General features: G+C 46.6%; 1 protein-coding gene across 4 annotated transcripts in view; it reads right to left on the bottom strand.

The window, feature by feature from the left end:
- The window catches only part of LOC126241267 (fibrosin-1-like protein), a 739110-nt gene that overhangs the window by 15401 nt on the left and 698844 nt on the right, over positions 1-24865 (bottom strand). For all 4 annotated transcript variants that reach the window (XM_049947992.1, XM_049947994.1, XM_049947995.1 and 1 more), the window contains exons 6-9: positions 12254-12296; positions 2141-3675; positions 1582-1660; positions 1294-1459 (exon numbers count right to left, since the gene is read on the bottom strand). In XM_049947992.1, coding sequence (XP_049803949.1) covers positions 1294-1459; positions 1582-1660; positions 2141-3675; positions 12254-12296 — 1823 coding nt within the window. The remainder of the gene's footprint in view (positions 1-1293; positions 1460-1581; positions 1661-2140; positions 3676-12253; positions 12297-24865) is intronic.

Raw genomic sequence — 24865 nt, 5'->3', positions numbered from 1 at the left:
CTTGCTTTTTTTGAGTCTCAGGAACGATGGGTGCTTCTGATGCGATGACTGTGCCTTTGTTTCAGAGTCGTACTCATAAATCCAACCAGCACGTGCGATCTCCAAACAAAGATTCTTCAGCTCGGTCGTTTGCAACCTTCGGCACAAATTTTGTTGAGAGCCTCTCGACGTCCAAATGTTAATAGATCCAATATCAATTTTAATCTCATCTTCAAGTTCTTCGATCACGATTCAGCTATACCGCATCACTAGGGTCCTTACGTGATCAATAACGACCTCATTTGTGCATGTTGAGGGCCTACCTGAATGTACTACACTCTTCACTTATAAGCAGCTATCTTTGAAGCATTTGTACCCGTCTTTTAGCTGCGTGGTACCCATTGTTTCATCCTCAAAAACTTCTTGAGCTTGCAGATTGTTTCAACTTGAGAATCGCCAAGCTTCAAACAAAATTTGATGCAATAATGTTATTCGACTTTTTCTGTCATTTCGCCCACAGCACAAAATCCAAAGACTACTACTTACATTTGTTCACTTTTCAACAGCTAGCCAGCAACTGGTTTTTCCAGGTCATGAAAAAGAGCAGGCATCCCCATTACATATGCCTACAACCTCAGAGTGTCCATGTGCCCCAATACTATTGCTGGTTTTACATTTAAAAAAATAAGGTTGTAGTCTTTTTGAACAGCTCAAATGACTGGAGTAACTCAGTTCCAAGATGCAAACTAACAACTTATTTTAATCAGCCTATAATTTAACAAATAAAAGAGTAACTAGAAACAAATGCTAACAATGCAAGTACAAAAACATCTACTTACTCTTGTCTTAAGAAAGGAGTAAAGGTTTAATTGTAAAGATGCTAGATGGAAGCAAAATAAGATGATAAGTATGGCACATATAACACACATGGAAAAGGAGCTACACTTGTAATAAACCACATAGTATAATTTTCAATTCAAGATACAGGCAGAGAGGAAAAATGAGAAAATAAGATGGTGGTGTTTTGTAAAAATAAAACACTAAAAAGGAAATTGACTGGCTGCAGATTGCAAATATTGCAGGATGATGAGTAACACAGGAAAGGAAAATACAGAAAAGAAGAGGAAAGAAAATAGAGTGGTATTAACACCTAGTTAATGGGTAGACAACATACATTAACATTATTTATAGGAGGAGAAGGTGACAGTAGAAGGAAGAGAAGGAAAGGCAGAGGAATGAGAGATAAAGAGAAGGTGGGGTGAGGTAAAATGTTGCAACTTTATGCAATTGCCAAACAAACAGAATGAACTCTACCTGTAGCTGTCCCTCTCTCGGTTTGGGCTGTGGCCTCGTGGCGAATGACTGCGACCTACAACAGGAGTCGTCAGAATATCACGGTGACTTGTGGTAGTTGTTGTTACCACTGCTGTAGCTGTTGCCACTGCTGGTGCCGTTGTTGTGGTGGCAATTGGAGCTGATGCTGAAACAAAGAACAGCAACATAAAATGAAGTTTGTGTGATGTGGAATTATAATAATGGAAGACTGAATGTGAAACAAAATAAGAACAATAGTAACAAAATAATACAAAGCAATGAACTCACCAGCAGTTACGGGTATTGAGGCAGCTATGCTATGATGCGGCACCTTGGAAGTAGCTGAGCAAGGTGATCTTGCTGCTCTCTGGAATAATAAATATGGCCATCAGTAATTGGTGTCGGGCACATTTACAGTGTGAGTGTGTGTGTGTGTGTGTGTGTGTGTGTGTGTGTGTGTGTGTGTGTGTGTGTGTGTGATAGATAGGAGAGAGAGAGAGAGAGAGAGAGAGAGAGAGAGAGATCCAATAGCATCCAATAGAGATTCTTAAGCAAGGTACCACCAGTCTGATGCACTGATTATGGTCGCACGGGATCTTTGGCAAGATTTTTTTATTTTAACTACTGGGAAATCAGCAGATGCTAAACTGCAAAGTAAACTATTAGCTACTTCTTTTTTAAATCTTTACTAATAGTATAGAAACCACCCTTCATGGGTCTGTTCCCAAGATGCATTTCTTAATACTCTAGGGCTTCCCTGTGTACTTCCACAGTCGAAACATGCCTGTACTTCATGAAATTTAAGTCGACATATTCAGAATTAGAAAACAAGGGAGGGTTTACATACCGCATCTGCAGCGACAGCTGCAGCAGAGACTATGGCACGTGGCGAGGGTGGCGCCAAGTAGGGACTGTGCTGCAGTGACGAGGCGTAGGGCGCATACAGAGGATAGCCGGGATAGCCAGCCAGTGCAGAGGGCGGCGGAGGATGATACGCAGCTGCGGCGGCAGCGGCGTGGGCAGCAGCAGCAGCAGCACTCACAGGCACCGCAGGGTGGCCGTGGGCAGGCACGGGGGCCGGTCCGGGACCCGGTCCCGGTCCCGGACCCGGAGCGACCGGTGCAGCAGCAGCAGCAGCGGCAGCAGAGGGCCCCAGCGAACCCAGCAGCGGCGGGCCCGCGACACCCGGCAGGGCACCCACCGCCGTCGTGACGACGGGAAGTGCCGCCTGCGGCTGGGGAGGCGACACAGCCGGACCGGGACCTCTGCCGTTGGCGAGCACCGGCAGTGGCGCGGGAGCGACAGCCGAAGTCGGGGGCACCGCCGCCGTCGCGGGAACCGAGGACAGTCCCGGAGCGGGTACCAGGCCGTGGTGGTGGTGGTGGTGGTGGGCGTGGCCGTGTAGGTGGGTGTGGCCGTGGGGATGGCCGTGCCCCAGGCCGTGGGGATGGCCGTGGAGGTGGGCGTGCGCCAGAGACAGTGGATGGCCCACGTGCGCGTGCGGTCCGCCCGGGATGACAGTGACACCGGCAGGAGACGGACTGCGCACCGCCGCAGCCGTCGCCGACGGTACGGGAGCGCCGAGGGGGCCGTGGCAGGCGCCAGCCGTGGTAGCCGCGACGGGGACTGCCACGTGAGCAGACACCGGTGCCGCAGCCGCAGCCACCGTGCCGGGCAGGCTCGAGGGCAGCGCAGAGGGAGACGACACGGCCGCAGCCGAGGTCGCGACCACAGGCGCGTGCACAGCCTGCTGTGGCTGGTGCTGTGGTAGCTGCTGCTGCTGCTGCTGCTGCTGCTGCTGTGGTGGTGGTGGCTGCTGTTGCTGGTGGTGATGCGGGTGCACTGGCGCAGGAGGTGGGAGAAGAGGGCTAGATAATCGTGGGGGCGGGGGCTGTTGGTGGGGTTGCTGCTGCTGCATTGCCAGTGGCAGTGCTTGCTGTGAATGCTGCTGGGCCTGTTGCTGCTGTTGTTGTTGTTGCTGCTGCTGTTGCTGTTGCTGCTGCTGTTGTTGTTGCTGCTGCTGCTGCTGCTGCTGCTGCTGCTGCTGCTGCTGGAGAAGAGATGTTGGTGTTGCTGGCTGCTGCTGTTGTTGCAGCTGCTGCTGCTGCTGCTGCTGCTGTGGATGTGGCGGCGACACTTGCATGGGCACCGGTGGCGGCTGGTGGTGCGGTTGTATGTGGAGCGGGTGGGACAGCGCAGACATGACCGAAGCCGAGGCGGCAGAGATGGCGGCGTTGGAGGCGGCGGCGACGATCGGAGTGGGGGTGGGAGTGGGGGTGGGCGACGGCGACGGGCTCGGGCTGCGGTGGCCACCTGCCCCCGGTGAGCCGGTACCATTGTTGAGGGCCGCTGTGGGCGGTGGTGGGTTGCCCGGTAACTCATCTGCAACGGAACACAAATGTCGTCTCTGCAGCTAACCCCATTACTCATTTCTGAATGAGATGTCAAATGAACAAGCACAACTGCTCTAGAAGTCTTTTCTTGTGCAATACTTCAGAATGTTACAACTTGCAAAACATATAGATAGCTCTGACGGCAAATCTATATCGATGGTTAAATTCGATGGTTGAAATGACATTATGGCGCCAGAAAGGAGATCTGACCGCACTATTACGTGTAACATTACTGACGGGTAATCAGCACTTTGGTAATGCGGGGAAGTACGGGGCAGTACGGGGCACACCTAGGCTTAACTACATTAAGTAAGTTCAACTGTATATAAGTTGAAATAGTAATGCAGAAATGAATACACCGGCACAGAATCAACTATATGAGAGAGGCGCATCAACCTTGTCTTCGGGCTGACGACCACAACAATAACACAAACCTACCGACGATGGCTGTGCGTATGAACTCTGCACGTGACTGTGGGACACTGACCGGTAGCTCACGGCGCCCACGTTTCTTGCCAGGAACGTCGCGACGGGGCGGCAGAGAACGCTAGCCGCGATCAGGAGGAAGCTAATTTCAGAGAGGAGGGCCAGACAGTCCCGGAGCCACCTCGCTGACCCCTTTTTGCCTATTTTTCGAGACGCGCGGACGCCGGTGAGAGGCCGCGGTAATTGAGCGCCCGCTGCTAATTTGCTAACTAAACACGGAGCCTCGTAATTGCTCAAAAAAGGCTCGCGGGCAGGGAAGGCTGCAATCTGACCGCCAATTTCCTATTAGTTTTCGGGATGTGGAAGTCAAATCAAAAAGTCTCATCGACAGAAGTCGTAATGTTGCAATCTGCTGCAGTTAGTTAAAGACTTGTGACCAATGTACACGAATAAAAGCGCCTCTGAAGAAAATAGATTTAACACGTAACTTTAGCTTCAAAGGTACCAAAAAACCATTTTGACCATTTGAAAGTCCATCGTCTGTCTGTTAAAATGCCAATACTATCACATTTTTAGTCTTTTTTTTTCTTTTACTTATTAAGCTCCTATTTCTCAACCGTAACTGCTTCGTTCCAATCTTCTCCAGTTATCGACGACTCTCCTTTTCGTCCTCACAAAACCTCATTTACTTCGCAATGAGGTATGCCACGACACACGGGGATGCCACATACGAGACACAAACGAAGGCAAAAAATATGCATCCTTACCTCATTTTCTGGTATTTAAAATACTGCCAGGAAGAGGATATCTCTTTTTTTTTTTAAACCGAGTTTTGTAGGGTAACTCGAGTCGCGTGAACTAACCCTGATGCAGCAACCCCAGGCAATTAACCGACGTACACAGTAAGACAAAACAAACGACGCACCGAGAAGGAATTACCCGAATGGGACAGAAATCGATAGATGTAATGTATATGCACAGACAAAAGAATGATTACAATTTAAAAAATCTGGATCGTTTATTCAAGAAAAAGAGCGTCACAAATTGAGAAAGTCAACAACGCGTTGGTCCACCTATGCCCCTTATGCAAGCAGCTATTCGGCTTGGCATTGACTGAAAACTTAACATCATGATTGATGGTCACGAAACAGATGAAGCTAAGAAATTCTGCTACCTAGGCAGTTAAATAACCAATGACGCACGGAGTAAGGAGCACATCAGAAGCAGACTAGCAGTGGCAAAAAGGGCATTCCTGATCAAGAGAAGTCTCCTAGTATCAAACATAGATCTTAATTTGAGAAAGAAATTTCTGAGAATGTACGTCTGGAGTACACCACTGTATGGTAGTGAAACATGGACTGTGGGAAAACCGGAACAGAAGAGAATCGAAGCGTTTGAGATGTGGTGCTACAGACGAATGCTGAAAATTGTGTGGACTGATAAGGTAAGGAATGAGGTGGTTCTGCGCAGAATCGGATAGGAAAGGAATATGTGGAATACACTGATAAGGAGTAAGGACAGAGTGATAGCATATCTGTTAAGACATGAGGGAATGACATCCATGATACTAGAGGGAGCTGTAGAGGGCAGTCAGATAATTGATGCAAAGAAAAAAAAAACAAAGTGGAGAGTTCCGACCATAGAATGACCAGCAAGGCATTTAATTCAAAGTTGCTTCTTCAACACGGTTATCGTCAGTACTATCGCCTTTCCTGGAAAGGTCTGTTATATTCCTTTGTAATGACTATGTGCGTGTGAAGTTACTCCGTAATTGGAAAGTTGCCCCAAATCGTGTTTGTTATAGTTATTGTGTAAACTATCACGCATACACGGGAGGATAAAACCGGGAAGTCAGGTGTGGCCGAAAAGACCGGAACCGACGACGCAAATGGAAGTTCTCTTTCGGACCCTCCAGCTACGGATCGCCGAGAAAGCGTTAATGTGATTAGCATAGAAGTGTGTGTGTGTGTGTGTGTGTGAGAGAGAGAGAGAAAGAGAGAGATTCTTCTTCACGGTTCGCTAAGCGCGTTAACTACGCTGTTGACGGCCGAAAGTTTACCCATCTACTTTTCTCCGACGATGCCTTCGAGGCACACTTTCTCGTCGCCGTCGCTCTGCCAGCGAAACCTGTAACTGCACATTCGCTCTGACCGTCAGACCTAAAACTGCATCTCGCTGTCTCTATCTAATGACGTCGTTCTCGTCGGACCAGTACTTGGTCAAGTACGAATGCAAGAATTCTCTGAAATTCCTTCAGAACAAAATGCGAAAGGGTAGCCATTTTCTGTCGTGCCTGTTCGATGCCAAGATCATTTCAAGGGACACAAATTATCAACCAGTCGATACCACCAGTTTTCTAACACCGCCGGCTGCTCTGTGATATTGGGAAACAACTTACGAGTATAAGCCCTTACTTACGTGGTTAGTTCCCTGGAGACGTGGTTAGTTCCCTGGAGGAGAAAACGGTGTAATATCCATGTTATTACACGTACCATCTATCCACTGTTCTCTCAATGAGTTACAATACACTAGTAAAAAATAACTGTTGTAGGAATTCTCGCCTTCTGTTCTGCCCGTCTGTTTCTAAGTAGGCGCTGTTTTTTCAAAATAAAAGTTCAACAATCGCAATTGTCTGAAAATGCTACGAACAAAGTTCCTTTTCAATTACCGTTTTCTGCGCTTATGGCGGTTACTGCTTCGACATACCCCGCTCCTCATGCTCCCGGCGAATAGCGTTCAACTTTTTTTTCTTCAGTACTACTACAGTTTCCCTCTTAGGTGACCGTAAATTACGAGGTCCGACTTCCTTACACGAAAATCTGGGGCAACTACAATCATACCGTTAGAGCTCCGGCGCACCGAACGGGTAAAATGATTAACGAAATTTGAATATCGACAAATGCGTATGAAAGACTTTCCGGATCGGAAACGTGGCTTGCGGGTACGATGACTTACTTTTCTCATCCGTGCAGACCTCTATCCGTAGCAGTGTCGTCAAGTCGAATTCTGTGTCTTTCGATTCCGAAGCCCAAATCTCCAAACACCTTGGCGAATGCGAGACGTGCCAGGGGAACAGGTGCTTGGCATGGAAAGCTGAACCGGAAGACGACAGCAAAGCGGTATTCGCCGCCACTACTGGCCCATTATGTGGCACTTTCCTGCCCCGCTGAAGCGCCAGATGCTTTCCGTCGGCGCGGCGGCGGTTTTTTACGGGCGAGGCGCGGCGCAGCGCTGTGGAGGACAGATAGCCGGGCGACTTTATCGGGCCCGGCCGTAACAAATTGTGTCTGGAATCTCCGGAGCCGCTGCCAGCTGGCCCGCGTCCAGCGCGCCCCGGGCGACCCGCCGGAGTTTCTAAACAGTCATCAGTGATTTAACGGCGGCCAGTTCCGCCTCCGACACGGGAGCCGCCTGTTACTCGCGCCAGCGTCCGCCAGAAGACGCGCATTTCGGCCTCACTTGGCACAGAGGGCCGGAATAAATTAGCGCTCCCACTCTGGAGCCATCCTAAGAGCTTACGAGCCGGATAACGTTGTACGCAAAAGGCTGGTGCCGAGGGCGTTGAGATACATAATGTGACTGCTGGAAACGTAACTGTCCAGTGATCTGTTTCGTATATAAAGCAGAGTGTATGTCTGGAATCTCCTCCCGAACCCCTGAATCGATTTCAACCGAATTTGGCACAGGAACAGCAGACTTCACGGGTATCGGCACTGTGGGGTTTATCACTTCCTAGCTCCAATAGGCGCGGAGATACGGGCAAAACTGTGTTTTTCCAGGTATCGACATGTAGGCTGCGCTGCATGACAGATGTGTTGTCTTGGAGCAGTTTTGGTCTGCTTAATCGACCTGCTGTGCACGACGACCTGTATGTCAGGGGGCAAACAAATGGTTTTTAAGTCTCTTATGTGTAGCATGGCCTGCATGAAAGGCACACTCTGGGAGTAGTCCTGCCCTGTTGAGCTGAAATGCAGGCGCTATATACGTCAACGAGCATACTTGTTGACAGGTTGAGATGGACAGAGGAGGGAATGGACAGAATGAGGGAGTGCGGAGGAAGATATGACCAGAATGAGGGAGTGGGGAGGGAGGGAGGGAGGGAGAGAGAGAGAGAGAGAGAGAGAGAGAGAGAGAGAGAGAGAGAGAGAGGTGGAGGAAGTGGACAAAGAGAGGGGTAGGAGGAGATGAAGAGACAGAAAGAGTGGGGAGGAAGAGATACACAGATAAAGGTGGGAGGACAGGGTGGACACGGAGAGGGTGAGGAGATGTGTTCAATACATGTGTCAAATGGGTGTATGGGCAAAGCTGCTGGGAAAAGGCTAATAGTTACTATAAACAGCGTTACAGTTCAGGGACACGAAGAGGTTTGCGGATGACACTGTTATCTCCGAGACAGAAAAGGAACTGCAGTTCAATGAAATGGATAGCCTCTTGAGAAGAAATTATAAAGCGAAGACACTCACAAGTAATATAGTGGTAATGGAATATAACTGAATTGACTCAGGCAATGCTGACGGAGTGAGTGAATTAAGTTAGGAAATGATACACTACAAGTAGAAGATGGGCAGCAAAATCACTGAGTATAGTCAGGATTTATCCTCTTTAGTTCCACTAGTTGGCAAGTTTGTTTATCCACCAAATATTTCTGCCGCAGGTGATCACCAGCCCAAGTAAGTAATCGTTTTCAAAAATTATTGGTTGGATTCCTCCACTGTGGATATCAGAGAAATAATGGCTAACTTCAGTAAGTAACGACGCAGAGCTATGAAACTTTCTGCGGCAGCTACCGAAACATTGCGGAAGATGCGCATATTTTCGGAGCGTATGTTCTGTATGCTGACAAATGTTACAAGGTTCGCGTGTCGTATACGACGCGCGGGAAGCGGAGAGGATATAATGTAGATTGCGAAGAACAAGAAAAGAGTTTCTGAAAGAGAGAAATATGTTAACATCGAATATAAATTTAAGTATTAGCAAGTTTTTCCAAGGTATTTGTCTGAAGTATAGTCTTCTACAAAAGTCGGGGATGGTAAGCGGTTGAGACAAGAACCTAACAAAAGCTTTTGAAATGTAGTATGTAGAAGAAACAATAACTGATGTGGAGGTACTAGAACTGGGGGGAAAAGGAATTTATGGTACAAGCTCACTAAAAGAAGGGATCGGTTGATACGACACATGAAGAATCAAGGAATCGCCAGTATGGTAATGGGGAAGGGGGGGGGGTGTTCATGTAGGTTGCAGTATTTATCTAGAGATTAAGAGACTTTCAAAGGATAGACTACTGTGGAGAGCTGCATTAACCAGTCTTCGGATTCAAGACAACAACAACAACAACGACGACGACGACGACGACGACGACGAAGGCAACAACAGGGTAAATTTAGGAGTATTTTGGTATAAGGGATCCGTCCAGTGGCTCGTTAGAGAATAAGGACGTTAATTATGACACGGATGTAGACGAGTCACCACTGTAAAATAGCATAATAGACGAAATAATCCAATACAGGGAAACAAACTGTAATTGAAGTCGATGGCGGAAATATTGCCTTTTGAGAAATTTTTAACTGCTGTGGTACTTGCTCGAAGGAAAGTAGCGTAGGAATGTTTTATTCGATTTGTTACCCCCATTACCCTCGTTTCGAGAAAATAGTTACACAACAGTGAAAAAGTCTATGTTACGTAATCACTGAAACACAGAACACGAAACACTGTCACGTAAAAACCCTCGGATACGAAAGTACTATAAGGCAGCAGCCGTTGCTGCGATGAGGTTCACAGTGTAGCGTCGGTGTACCAGTTTTCTACTGCATTCAGTGATCGCATTCAGGAGGTGCAAACCGGGCAACTCTTCATCAGTGAAGCTATCCATGCTGCTATTTGTCGCTGTTAACGTAGAACTCACACAGTTGGAAAATCGAGCCTGAGACACAAGCGAGCAGTACTGAACGCAAGAAATATTTAAGTATGAAGACTAAAGTGGGCATTACTGTTGTCGACACGCAGTATCGAAGTGACTTGGAGCAAGTTTGTCTCCCAGCAAGACACAGAGATATCTGAAGTGCAGCCTGGAAAGATATCAACCGGAATGCCCTTACTCTGTAAGGAGCCACTAGAGGCCAAGGATACTTGAGCAACCTCCGAGATTTTGCCGCTAGAGTTCGGATTCACCTCTTACATATGCAGACACTTCAGCCAATGTCAATAACACACCGTAGGGTGATGCAACGCTTAACAGACTGGAGTTTAGGAGCACGATTCAAACCCCCGTCCTACCATCGATATTTTGCTTTTCCGCCAACAGCGAAGCGCCAAGTTACTGTCGTCCCCTTTCTTATCGCCTTATTACGATCCTACAGCGTCACAGACAAGATCCAGATTTCATCGAATCTTCACTCAAACAGGCCGATTTCGCATTGTAAAACCTCCTCTACACCTATCAACAGTCTCGCATGTTTTTGCGAAGGGAGACATCTAATTACAAGATACTGAAGTATCTGTGACACAATCATGCGGAATGTGTTTTTAGTTCTTCGTCGGTCAGCTTGACACGCAAGCCAGTTAAGATAAGGAATGAAGGAAAACAATAGCAACGAAAGAGCCACTACATCAAACGAGATAAGCTGCAAGTAATTACATCTAACACAAACGTCCCAGCGCAATACGAGCAGCAGTAAGACTAACTTGTTTCTCTCTTTTAACTGCCAGGTGTGTAACTTAGTGAGGTACTGGCCGAAGGAAATTAAGAAATGACCACAGCAGTTGTTACGATTTACAGTTGGGATACAAGTCTGCATTCACGTATATTCCTCAATACATCACTAACAAATCACACAGTTCGCTAGTTACATTTACCTGTAATAGCTTATATAATAGCTGATGTAGCATGCTCATTACCGAGAATTTACCTGCAACAATATACATTTTTAGAGTAGTTCAGAGCAGATCTGTACCAGTTACTGTAATGGGCAGACGTTATTCATGAAAGAAATAGTGATAAGAGAAAGATGAGCAATTAATAATGGCATCAAGTACCTTCTAGCATAAACAGTGTGGTACCGTATGGTGTTATAGAAATGGCTGTAAATATACAGTTCCTTTTCGCTTGTCCCTAACTTTTTGGTCTTCAATTGCATGTTTAAGAATTCAATGAGTTTTTTGCACCTTCACTTGTGAAACCGGAAACTGTTATATTTCATGCCAAACGGGTATCGCTTGTTTGTCTACATAGACCTATCCACATCTGTGGCCTCAAATTACCCTATATTCGTTGTGATTGTGGAGTGTATTGCTACATTGCATGTGAAAGGCGAACCTGTGTGGAAACTAAGTGCAGTTATGCTATGGTCTGGGCTGATAGTGACGAGTTCTTACAACAAAACAAGGAAGTTGACAGAGTTAATTTATATTTTACACATGAACCGTAAGTACGAATCCAAACACTCTCAATCAATACGTCAAACTAGCACACACTAGCCTAAAAAGCAAGAGTCAATGTATCATGAAAAATAAGACTTCATTGCTATGTCAAAGTTTCATTCTGGAAACAACAGAAAACTATACACAATCATAAAGTAATTTCAGAAAGCTTCAAATGCTTTTGTTACAAAATTGGTGAAATGAACTTGGTGTCAATACACATCGAAATTTTCAGTTGCGCAAGTGACTGCAACGAAAACTGAAGGATTATCTTAATATTATGAATGAGACACACTCAACATTGGTGTAATATTCTACAGTATTTGCACCGGTGCTGCGTGCGTTTCATTCATAATGTATAAAATATTCTACCAGGAGTCGACGGAACGGTCAATCAATGCAATTACTTTAACTATAAAAGCACGTAATCTTAACTACTGTTAAGTTTCAGGCCACGGTTATAGTGAATGTTACTGCCTGGTGATGAAAATACTGAGTTTAAAAAGTTTATTTGTTGGGCGAATAAACCCTGTGACTGGTAGTGATCTTCGAAAACAAACTGCTTATGGCCGACGTAACTCCTCTGTAGGCTATGCAACAGATAATTCACTTGACAAACGAACAAAAACTTGATGTACACACAGCAAATACCATTCAAGACGACAGGAGCGCAGACTGAAAACTTAATTAACCAATTACGGCAAGAAGCGTGCAGGATTACTTACGTTTCCGAGTGGTGGTGAAGAGATCAGAGCCTGCATCGGACCCCTGCAACAGAGAAAGAGAGAGATGGCTTCAGTCGCTGCTACCAGGAACCCAAGCAGGCGGCGGTGTTTACACACGCGGGCCGTGCCAGTAAAAAGCTCTCGCTCACAATAAAAAAGTAAATACCCAGGCGTGCTTCCCAGACACTGAGATAGGATCAATATTTACACCGACTTTACGGGGCCTTAACACACATCGTGGCTTGGGTAAAGAAACACACACACACACACACACACACACACAGTCAGCCGATTAGAGAAGTCGTTTGATGTCAGTTGTTGCTCGCCGTGTAACACGGCACCTCTCCAAACAAACCCATTTAGAACAAACAAGCAAGCAGAAGAAGTGAAAGGCAGAAGACGCGTTCCTTCTAGCGTGCTACAAAGGCGTGTCCAGCGAGATGGGTTTTCCCCGGCATAGGTGCTGACAGCTCCAGCCACTAGCCGGATCTTGCCGTCAATCATTCTCTTAACACCTCTCCAAGTTAGCCCCGCCTAATCGCGTTTACGACAACCGCTCCTGAAGGCTGGGCCAGAACTTCGTGTCAAATTTCCAGGAACGTTAGTGCCTTCACTGACGTTCAGCGCGACGCACTGTGTAAACCAAAATTCAGAAGTGACAGTAAGCTACAGATCTACCACGAGACCGAATGCGGAAGCGCCAAATCTACATCTGCCTCGGCACTCCGCAATCCACCTTAAACAGAGTGTGTGGCGGAGGGTACTTACCTTTTCTGTTCACGGCATACGAAAAATCGGATAGTGGAGCAGGCCTCGTGCTCTGAGTGTTGCTTAGAAAACTGATGATGTACATAGATGATGATAATTTCCTAAGGCTCAGTAGCCTGGTGCAAATCTTTCTACTGAACGCCACTTCGGCGACTTCTGTATCTCTAACCTAGCCCAGTTATCCAACCAGGGAAAGGGGACCTACAATTTATAGTGGACTCTGAACCATTTGTTGCTTCTGACGACATCTCTCATAGTTGAGAGGTGAAAGCCAGCTTAAAACGAAGACTGAAAAATTCGTGGCCCGACAAAGATTCGATCCCGCGACCTCTCGGTTTCCAGGCACAAGCTAAACCGCTGCACCACCAGGCCCGACATAGGTGTATAAATAGTTCATCTGCCGATATGGACTGTGAAGAGTGAGTTTGCGAGTATCAAAATATGTGACATATGTGGCTGTATCTTATGACTGTATTCACTTAGAAGCTTAAACGTCAAAGGGGACCATAGAGTTCAGTATGTGGCAGTAATTTCAACTTCATATATCTACGCGTTCCTAAAGAAAGAGAGTGTGAGAGAGAGAGAGAGAGAGAGAGAGAGAGAGAGAGAGAGAGAGAGCGCGAGGGGGGGGGGGAGTCTTCAACAGACCGGCAGTCCACAGAGTGATTCTCGACTGAAGTGCGAAACCATAAAATTGTCGTGAAAAGATCCTAACCGACACAGACGACGTACTAATCTCACGCCTTTTCAGCCGACCTTTGTGGCCGAGCGGTTCTAGGCGCTTCAGTCCGGGACCGCGCTACTGCTACGGTGGCAGGTTCGAATCCTGCCTCGGGCATGGATGTGTGTGATGTCCTTAAGTTAGTTAGGTTTAAGTAGTTCTAAGTTCTACAGGAAGTTAAGTCCCACAGTGCTCAGAGCCATTTGAACCATTTTTTCACGCCTTTTCAGTGACAATCGATTTCGAACATGGCAGGATTTTTTTTTAAGATTTTAATGCCACCAGTTTTTATTATTTATTTATTTCGGTCTCGTGATTTCGGCGGTAGAGGCATTTTCAAGTGCAACGGTGATGATGGCTCTACAGCCGAAATTACGAGAGCTAGATAAAAAACTGACGCTCAAATGGCGATAGCGATTTCACTGCAGCAGGAACTGCTGCTGTGAGTGACTGAAGATCCGTCTCAACAAGCGAAGGCAACTGCACTGCAATGGCCATTTGAACTCTGGTACCTAGCGCAAGCCCACTGCTCACAGTGGTACACAGCTGCGCGATCTCAACGGGCCAAACGCAGTAGGTGACTAAAGTCGTGTGGTGTGGTCGCGATTGTGTGTGTGTGTGTTCCTTTTCTTTTCCCCACCAAATAATGCAAGATGTCGAGTGCACCGACATCCAAAAGAGGTGTCTGTGTCGAGTATGTAATTCAGGACGGAGGTGATCCTGTGATGTTTTGGGTGTGTTTTTCGTCGGAGGAAGGCAATGGCAAACCACCTCCACTAAGACCTTGCCTAGTACGGCGATGGGGGGTCTCCCAAATCGTCTCCTACGCTCCTCGGAGTATGGGACCTCACCATCATCTTCGTACAATGATTTGGGTCCAATGATTCGAGTTGCCGTCAACATGAACCGGGACGTTTATTGTAGCCTTCTACTACATTAACAGATTAACTAAAACAATCTTTTGGGTCAGTCACTTTTAATTTTCAATCCCCACGGTTCCTTTCGAGCGCTTACACACCAATCTTCAGGTGAATCACTGGTTTACATTACACACACCTAAGGATTCACCTGACGAACTGCGTATATGCCGTCGAAAGACGTCGTGAGAAAAAAAAAGTGACGTACACAGGTAATTGTTTCCAAGTATCTTTTATTGTCACAATCAGCTGCAGTTTTTCTAACCACAGTCCAAGATGGGTAGCATAAGCTTCTACTACATCTTCGTGAAGAGCGTGCTGTTGACACTGCGGTGTTTCTTTCAAGACGGCAACAGCCGTTTTGAGAACGCTGCATGCAGACGTTCCTGGTCTGATGAATCTCAACTGGCCCTGCTATATCACCCGATATTAATCCCGCGAAGAATGTTTGGGACTACCTGCAACAGCGGATGAAACGCAGCAATCAAAACCATCCCAATTTAGTAGCTTTATGTGATCTAATCATTTATGATGGCTCCCGCAGAGTATGGCGTACCTGTAGAAACTTGCGGTCTTTCTCGCTGAATTGTGACTATTATCTAGAACACAGACGGTTAGGCGGTACTGCCGCAATGCCTACTGTGGGTGAATTTATGCGTAGCGTAGTGAGTTTGTTTGTTTTACACTGCACTGAGCACTGGCTTTAGTCATAAATATTAAGTTGTTGGGCAGTGCAGTAACGAGTACCGGGGCGCAATAGACAGCGTGGTGCGTCGCTTAGGCGCGTTTTTAGAACAGCACAGTTGCAGCCCCTTGCGAATGCCCGTTATTAATAACATCGGCGCGCCGTGGGAGTTTCACAGAGAACGGCAGCGCACGACACGCAGTGCGCATGCGCAGTGCGGCGCGGCGCAGGCGGACGCACGCGAGTCGAGGTGAGGCGACCACGCCAAATTACAGGGGCCAGCCAACAAAAGGTGCGCCGCGGCGTGGGGAGGGGGAGGGGGTGCGGCGGCACGCCTCCATTATACGGCTAATGACACCTCGGCGGGCCAGGCCTGTAATAAAAACCCCGGCGGCGGCGGAGGCGGCGCGCCCAGGGAAAACTGAGAGCCTCCTGCTGGATCACACGCTAATTCTGGCACTGTCCGTGTGGCGGCGCCGCACACCTGACGTACGCCTCTGTGCGTCACGGCGAATCCACGCTGAACCACAAAGTACGTAAACTTCTTTGTTGCCTAGTGGGGCAATCTACAAAGTGTGGAAGAGACTACCTTTACGAACTCTGAGGGGTGTTGCATTACAACAAAACTAACCACTTCGTTTTCAATGTTACATAGAGAACGCCACAGGTCGCGTACTCGGTGCCAAGCGGTGCTTTAAACCTTTGAAGTGTTGCAATATCAGAGATAGCTCGCATTTGATCAGCGAGACTAGTCAAAAATAAATCAAATAATTCGTGTTTTGTCTGCAGATCAACTACAATGGACGCTGCGTCCTCCGCAGGCCATGCCTGCGTTTGCTGTGGGTACACACGGTTTTTACTCAAGTACTTCACTCACAAACGCATTATAATCATATTTCTGTGGCAATTTCTAGCATAAAACATTGCACCTCTTTCAATAGTCCATGGAATGATTCTTTCCCTAAGACTACGTCAAAACATGTTCAGTCTCCACATGGATGAGGCTCCTACCAGTTAGACTGACACACACAATCTCTCTCTTCCCTAGCAGTTATCCTGTCATAGAGGCGTCGATGTTTTTCTTATGATTTAGTGGATTTATTGTTATTTCACTTTGTACTCGATACCTTCCCTATCGCATCAGCCGTCAGTTACCTAGTGAATCATGCAAACTTTGCTCTCTGTGTCATCATCTATCAACTGTTTGAGTGCTGCATGTTCTGACTGGGGGAACATGCCAAGCATTTGCCTACATGTTAGTGGAAATATACCTAATAACCACACTCAAGCTGACGGTTTACCAGACCATTGCCGTTAACTCTCATCGCGGGTCGATCCTTGAGGGCTTGCCTCTGTGTCTCCCATGCCAGCGCGTTAATTTCTACAGATCGACATATAACGACATTCGACAAATTTTGTGCACATTACGCCACGAATCACTCGACGGGCTACTGAAAATAACATAAATTACTGTAATCTACATACATCAATCTTCCGATAGAGCATGTTACGACAAGCGTTAGTGTATCGTTTATGTAGTTGGGACAACACTTCCATACAAAATTAGATTTGCAATCGATTTCGCTTTTACATTATACCATTTTCAAGCCTCTCCATCGTACCAGGTAATCACCTGCCGTCGCCATTAACTTGATAAGCAGAAGAGAAGCGTTAGCATGGTGAGCATCGATTTTTTGCGCCCGTATGAGATGTATCCAAATGAGTACTCGGTACTCACATGGTAACCTGGTGCCACAGAGAGGGCTGAAGATGGTATAATGTAGCACCGAAATCGATTGTAAATAAAGTAAGAGCTATAAATTCAGCACAAGGTGTCAACCCTACTACTGACTGACACACACACACACACACACACACACACACACACACACACACACACACACACACACACACACACACACACACACAGAAAAATGGCTCTGAGCACTATGGGACTCAACTGCTGAGGTCATTAGTCCCCTAGAACTTAGAACTAGTTAAACCTAACTAACCTAAGGACATCACAAACATCCATGCCCGAGGCAGGATTCGAACCTGCGACCGTAGCGGTCTTGCGGTTCCAGACTGCAGCGCCTTTAACCGCACGGCCACTTCGGCCGGCACACACACACAGAGAGAGAGAGAGAGAGAGAGAGAGAGAGAGAGAGAGAGAGAGAGAGAGAGAGAGAGAGAGAGAGAGAGACAGACAGACAGACAGAGTCACATGATACCTCCAAATACCACGTCGGAACTCCTTTTGCCCGGCGTAGTACAGCAACTCTACGTGTCATGCACTGAACAAGCCGTTGGAAGTCCTCTGCAGAAATACTGAGCAATGCTGCCTCTACATCCGTCCATGACTGGTTAGGTGTTGCGGATGCAGGATTTTGTGCACGCACTGCCCTCTGGATTGTCCATTAAATATTCGATGGGATTTATTTCAGGTGATCTGGGTGACCAAATAATTCGCTCGAATTGGCCAGAATGATTTACGAACCAATCGCGAAAACAGTGGCGCGGTGACATAGCGCGTCGTCATCCATAAAAATTCCATCGCGATTTGGGAACATGAAGTCTCCACGTAGTCGAATATAACCATTTCCAGTCACAAACGGTTCAGTTGGATTGAAGGACCCAGTCCACTCCATGTAACCACAGCCCAAACCACTACCGACCCACCATCAGTTTGCACAGTGCGTTGTTGACAACCTGAGTCCATGGCTACGTGAGGTCTGCGCCACACTCGGATGTTACCAACAGCTATAACAACTGAAATCTGGACTCATCTGACCAAGCCACGGGTTTCCAGTCGTTTAGGGTCCAGGAGAGAGATATCGCACTGTTAGAGGAGCCACGCGTGTCGATCGTCTGCTGCCACAGCTCGTGAGCGCAAAGTTTCGCCGCACTGCCCTAAGCGATACGTTCGTCGTACGTTCCACATTAATTTCTGCGGTTACTTCACGCAGTGCTGCTTATCTGGAAACACTCTACGCAAACGCCGCTGCTCTCGGTCGTGAAGTGAAGGACCTCGGCCGCGATGAGAAGTAATGCCTGAAATTTGGTATTCTCGGCACACTCTTGTCACCGTGGATCTCGGAATACTAGATTCCCTAACGATTTCCGAAATGTAGTATCTCATGCGTCTAGCTCCAAGTACCATTCCGCGTTCAAAGTCATTTAATTCACGTCATGAGGCCATAATCACGTCGGAAGCCTTTTCCTAGGAATCACCTGATTACAAACAATAGTTCCGGGGGAGGTGACCTGATGGGCATTGGACCCCTGTGTTCAAAGGATCGTATATGATGTGATCCCTGCCTTCTGTCTGATGATGATGGTATCGAAATGATGGGATGAGAATGTCGTAATTGTGCGTGTATATTTAGTGTTGGAGTGTGAGTGTTATGATGTTTGTATTTAATGTGCAATATTGCTATGCTGAAGTTTCTGGTATTGGTCAAGATGGGGGATTTTGTTCGCTGGTTCGATAACCATCAGCGCTGAGAAGACGCAGGCCATACTTTTTACGTACAGAAGGACACCACCTAACCTCCACATCCGGTTCAGTGATAAAAATCGTCAGACACTGTAAAGTACCTTGGCATCAAGATGACTTCGAGACCATGTCACAGACATCTGCAACAAGGCTAAAAGAACGATATTCAGACTCTACCACATTAAAGGCAACAGAATAAAGATGCGAACCGAAAAGAAGATTTTTTTTAAAAAACAATAGCTCCGCCAATGCACTGCCGTTTTATACCTTGTGTATGCGGAACTACTGCCATCTGTACGTGTGCCTATCGCTATCCCAAGACTTTAGTTCGCCTCAGTGTATTCGCCGAATGTACATTTAAAATGACGGGATATCTGTAAGATCTTTTGAGCGCTAAACCAGGAGTGAGGAAGTGATATCCTCATTGTAGAACGGGCCTCTATTGGTAGGCAAAAGCAGCACATCCATCCATCCATCCATCCATCCATCGGGCATGCGGCCGATGGCAATGTCTCCCTCCTCCCCCCGCCTCCCAACCACCTTCTCTTAGAGCGCCCTCGGCGCACGAAACATCCGTTAGCGGCGATAATCTGGCTCCGCAGCCATTTCAAGGCCCGCTGCGTAATCGCATTACATTTACGAGCCAGCTCGCTACATCAGACGGCCCGGCGGCGAATTAGCGCGCTCTGCTCGGCGCCGTAAATTCGCCCACCCGAATATCAATGAAGAGCGCCGCTACGCGCCAAGTTTGGAGAGGCAGAGAATCAACAACCGCCCGCCACTTGTCGCGGAGCGCAATCAGCGCCAAATTACTCCGATTATTAAATAAATTGCAATTAATAGCCAGGTCGCCCAGAGAAACGCCATGTTAATTGCATTTTAATGACTCATTATACGTGCGCTCCCTGCGCCGCTACTAGCTCCGTTATAGCTCTCCCGCCCGCTTCCGTCAACCTGCACTTTCCTTACCCGCCTTTGTTGACACACACACACACACACACACACACACACACACAGAGAGAGAGAGAGAGAGAGAGAGAGAGAGAGAGGGAGAGAGAAGGAGGGAGAGAGGGGGAGGGAGAGACGGGGGGGGGGGGGGCAGGGAGCAGAGAGACGCCGGAGCAGGGGTTGGTTTTAATTGTTATTCCACAGAGCCCTTCCGCTAATTCTCCAAGCCTTACACGGATTTCCTCCTTTTTCCTGAGCGTTAACTGTGTCCTTTACCGCAAGTCAAAACTTCTGAAAGTTACAAGAAAACTTAAAAAAAGAAGAATAAACGAGGGAGGCTACAGCTAGACAGCTGGCTGTGTATAATGAAAGTTTTAAGCCACTTCTCCCGCGCCCCCAGGCAACCTCCAGTTTAGCCTCCCGTAATCCGCTGTTTTTTTAATCTCAACCTGCAACTATACTGAGGCTGTTCTACATTAAAGGCAGTATGCGGAGGGGACCCTTCCGCTTTGTGTGATGAAAATCAAACGATTTAATTACCGCCGGCAACGCCCATCCAGCATTGCGGTAGAGGCGATTTTCTTCACCACGCGAGAATACAGCCAATTACCGACCCCTCCACAACACCCCTCGTCGATGCGCGAACAAAAACGAGAGAACAGAGAATAAAGAACCTACTTGGTCAACCGTGCCAGACGCAACACCCAAACTTTCAACTGCTCGACTAATCTTTTATCGGAAATCGAACTACTTGATCAACCGTGCCAGACGCAAGAGCTACACATTCCAGTTTTTCGCGTATACTCGAGTAATTTTTTCTCGGAAAATGATCTACGATACTTGGAATTAACATCAGTTCCTCTATTTCTATTCTGAAGTAAGAATGATGGAAAAAGAATCAATGGAAGCGTCATTAGGCTAAGCAGTTTCTCGCACGTCCGGCTTTTAGGACATACGATATATGTTTCGGAATAGGTGGGGAGACTTCAACTATCGAAATATCGTCTGTTTCTCGCTGATATGTCTTTCGAGAAACCTGACTCAGTAACTACTGGACATATTTATTAGGGCCTATTTTTAATTTTTTTACTGTCCACCGTCAAGGAACGTACCCGAACTGTATATAGTAGCCGATTAATTTTACGCCACTATAGATTTGGGACACATAACTGTACTTCTAACAATATTCAATTTGTAACGATGTACAAAACAACCTTTTCCGTAAACAAATCGTCTATTCACAGCTCATAAAATTCGCTTTCGTCAGAAGCTACCAGCTTAAAGTTACCCCTCTATCTCCAGAAATTTTACAGCGAACCGTTTCAAGCAGATACCACACACTAGCAAAATCATACTATGCCATCTATCTATAATTGTCCATGGTCTAATGGAGGATTGATCTTACTGAACCGGTAGCCTTCAATAATGTCCGTTTTACAGAGGCGAATTTTACTCCATGATTAATAACTGCCGCGGGTAAGTCACAAATATTTGAGTATATTAAGAATCCCTCTAAAAATGGTTCAAATGGCTCTGAGCACTGTGGGACTTAACATCTGAGGTCATCAGTCCCCCTAGACTTAGAACTACTTAAACCTAACTAACCTAAAGACATCACACACATCCATGCCCGAGGCAGGATTCGAACCTGCGACCGCAGCAGCAGCAGCGCGGTTCCGGACTGAAGCGCCTAGAACCGTTCGGCCACAGTGGCCGGCCCGAATCCCTCTCATGCGGCACACCTAATAAACGATTATAATAACGGAAGTACACTATTTCGAGGAAACTAGCACATATGAGCAAGAAGTTAAACAGAGAACCAAATACACAAGACTTTAAGAGATAAGAATCTTCGTCTTTTTACCATTTGCAGCCGTTCTTATTCACTTGCTGCTTCAGCTGTGTTTATATGTATGTAAGAATAATTATGATCCCTGTTTCGCAATACCAAAAATAAATGACATAAAAATCACCGGTGACGCGCAATACCGGGCCAGTGAAACATGTTTGGCATAAATAATAACATCCAGTTGCACAAGATGGACAATTATTATTTTTATCGACATAATAAGAAGCCGGCCGGGGTCGCCGAGCGGTTCTAGGCGCTACAGTGTGGAACCGCGCGACCGCTACGGTCGCAGGTTCGAATCCTGCCTCGGGCATGGATGTGTGCGATGTCCTTAGGTTAGTTAGATTTAAGTAGTTCTAAGTTCTAGGGGACTGATGACCTCAGATATTAAGTCTCATAGTGCTCAGAGCCATTTGAACCATTTTGACATAATAAGAATCTTCCGTAGAAGTAACGATGTTCAACGACAGCATGAAATAAGAAACCAAAAACTGAACAGAGAGGAAGTAAACATGATCATCGTTTTACAAGTAACGTAGTCCTAAAAAAGGGTAGCAGTAATAACAGCAACAGATACACACGAACAAAGACAGTGCAGTGCAGAACCTGCCGTTCACCTAAAGCTTCTTCACTGGGAATAGAACGCGGCAAGAGGAAGATTGTGAAACAGGTGTGGTAAGAGGGGAGAGAGGAAGGGGCGCGGGTTTCTTTGCTCCTCTGCCTCCGTCTCTTCTGCCGCCTGCTCCTCTCACTGTCAATCCGCCTAGGAGGTTTCCGTTTCGTCTACCTTCACAGCAGGCCCTCACTATACACCAACACAACTCGCGTTATAGCTTACTGCCTGCGCACGCGAGCCAGCGCCGGCAAAGCGACCGCGTCAGCTAGCGTGGGCGTGACGGAACGCGCCCTCTTGCGGCGGGTTTATCTGCATAATGTATGTGACGGCGTTATTAGCTCCCCATACATATTCATTCGAGGGCGACACGAGAGCGCAATATAATTGCCAACTGCCTCCGCAGGGACTTTAACAACAGCACTTATCTGCTCGCGGACGTCGCGTCGTGGCGCGGCGCGACCGCATTTACATAGATACGCCGGCACGAACGGGCGGGGAAAAAAAGGGTATCGCAAATTGAAGCCGCGTAATACGTCCCACGTCTGCGAGCTACGCGGTGCTAAATATCCGCGGGAATGAAAAGTGTGTTGCAGGCTGGAAGATAAGTGTAGAAACACGAGGTGTAGCGAAGACGGTGTGAGGGAGGGCAGAGTAATTCGTCACACTCGACGAAGCACTGAAATTGGCGTATGCAGGATGTACGAGCGCAGCACAATGCAAGGCACCACGATGTGAAAACTCCTCATAACAGACGTCACAAAAGTGTTCCACAGCAGACTGCGGCACAAAGATCTTAACACATGTAAAACTGTAGGAGACAAAGTCAAGCATTTACCATACGTAAAGAAACAAGAAAAGGGTGCAAAACCAGCGCACGTGATGTTTCTCACATTGTATTCTACCGTTTACACAGAGAAGCTCGCACTTGTTTCTAAATAACGTACGATTTGAGGTACCACCTTGATGCAGAATACTATTTGTCCAACCGAAAAATGTTTCGGAATTTATAATATTGTAAGTAAGTTCATTTCATTTCTCGATATATTAAAACATGTGCAATGAAACTAAATTAAAGGTGAACACATCATGCTATATGCTGAAACATTTAAGCACATAATCATAACATTTCACGTATTTCAATTTGTATAAAACTGTTGTTATGACGTACTGTGATTCAGTTTAGTTTCATTGCACGCATTTTAATTTTCCAAGTACTACAATCAAAAATGAAAACGAAGTGCGGCTCCACGAAGCTTAGGGTGTTCTCGTAGGCACGGTTTAGACAAAAGAGTAAGTGGAAAGTATAGGTATTCATAACTTTCGAAACCAAACGAATACTGGTGAATGCAGCCTAAAGCAACAGTAGTATACTCAGTTCGGAGCCTAGACGTCCCTAGAAGTTGAAACTGCGCTGAAATACTGGCTTCGAATGGAAGATTTCGCTCGTAGACTTGAGCCTCTGCCGTGTTGTCAGAAACTGAGAAGCACTAAAGTATCGAATCTGACAGATGTATGGTTAATACAAATACGTTCTTCACTTCACATGTGAGCATTTGTTTAGGTTTTGCCGTGATTTATGGATATTGTGTGAAACAACAAATTTACTGACACCCGTCAAAATTTATTTTATTTTATTTCCACTACGTGTTTCAGATATCTGGATCTCCATCATCAGGCGGATTTGCGGGGATTAATGCGAAATGTATACGCTGTGTTCCTACTCTGGGATAACCTGTGGTACTCTTTTGTTTTTGCCTTCTTCTACGAGACAATGCTAAAGGTTACTCAAAAGTCTTAACAAAACAAGCAAATCGCATTACTCCCCATAACTCTACCTGACGATGGATGTTTAACACGATCACGCCGGCACGAAGAATTGTTTTTCTCACTCTGGGGCGGTGCGTGTACTCATTCTTTCCTTATTTCACGGTGCTGCTTTGCTTGAGCCATAGCCGTATTCAAACGCCATACTGTACTGTTTTAATATTTTTAGCTTTTATTTTGCAACTGGCGTAAGTCCATTCTTTTAAAACAACCAGAGATCACAGACAATAATTTTACACTAAATGAGTCATAAATGATGTGATATCTCATTCGTTCAGAAAGCTCTCTCGTTGAAGGGTCACACGAAATTGTATTCACAACTTTTCGTTGCGTCTAGCTGCTTGGTAACCCATCATACGTTCACGTACTGCTGGTAGAGTAATTGGTACAGTCGAGCGGGGGCCACTGGTGGTACACGCTGCCCGATAATAGTGTCTAGCGTGAGCCACCGATGATACTTGTCGTCGTAAACGTGTTAAGACCTCTGATCGGCGTAACAAAAATAAAATAAAACGTAACTGATAACAGTGGACTTGTTCAATCGATACTTCCCTGTACAAGGTGACGCTAAGGAGTTTAAGTGGCTTATTGGGATGTTACACGTCAAGTTTCCGACTGAAGCAGGGAGTGGTGACCCAGGGCAGTTCAGTAGTGACAACTTTAACGCCACATTATTTGTTGCCAGACTCCTATCCAGCGCTGCTCGCGAATTAGTGAACAGATGTTTATGAAAGCGTAATTGAGACGTCTGTCTGGACAAAGTAGGCCCGCTTGATGGATGCTGATTG

The sequence above is a fragment of the Schistocerca nitens genome, chromosome 1, assembly GCF_023898315.1.
Source record: "Schistocerca nitens isolate TAMUIC-IGC-003100 chromosome 1, iqSchNite1.1, whole genome shotgun sequence".
Lineage (NCBI taxonomy): Eukaryota > Metazoa > Arthropoda > Insecta > Orthoptera > Acrididae > Schistocerca > Schistocerca nitens.
Note: the sequence above shows the minus strand (reverse complement) of the source record. Positions and strands in the feature narration are given on the sequence as shown.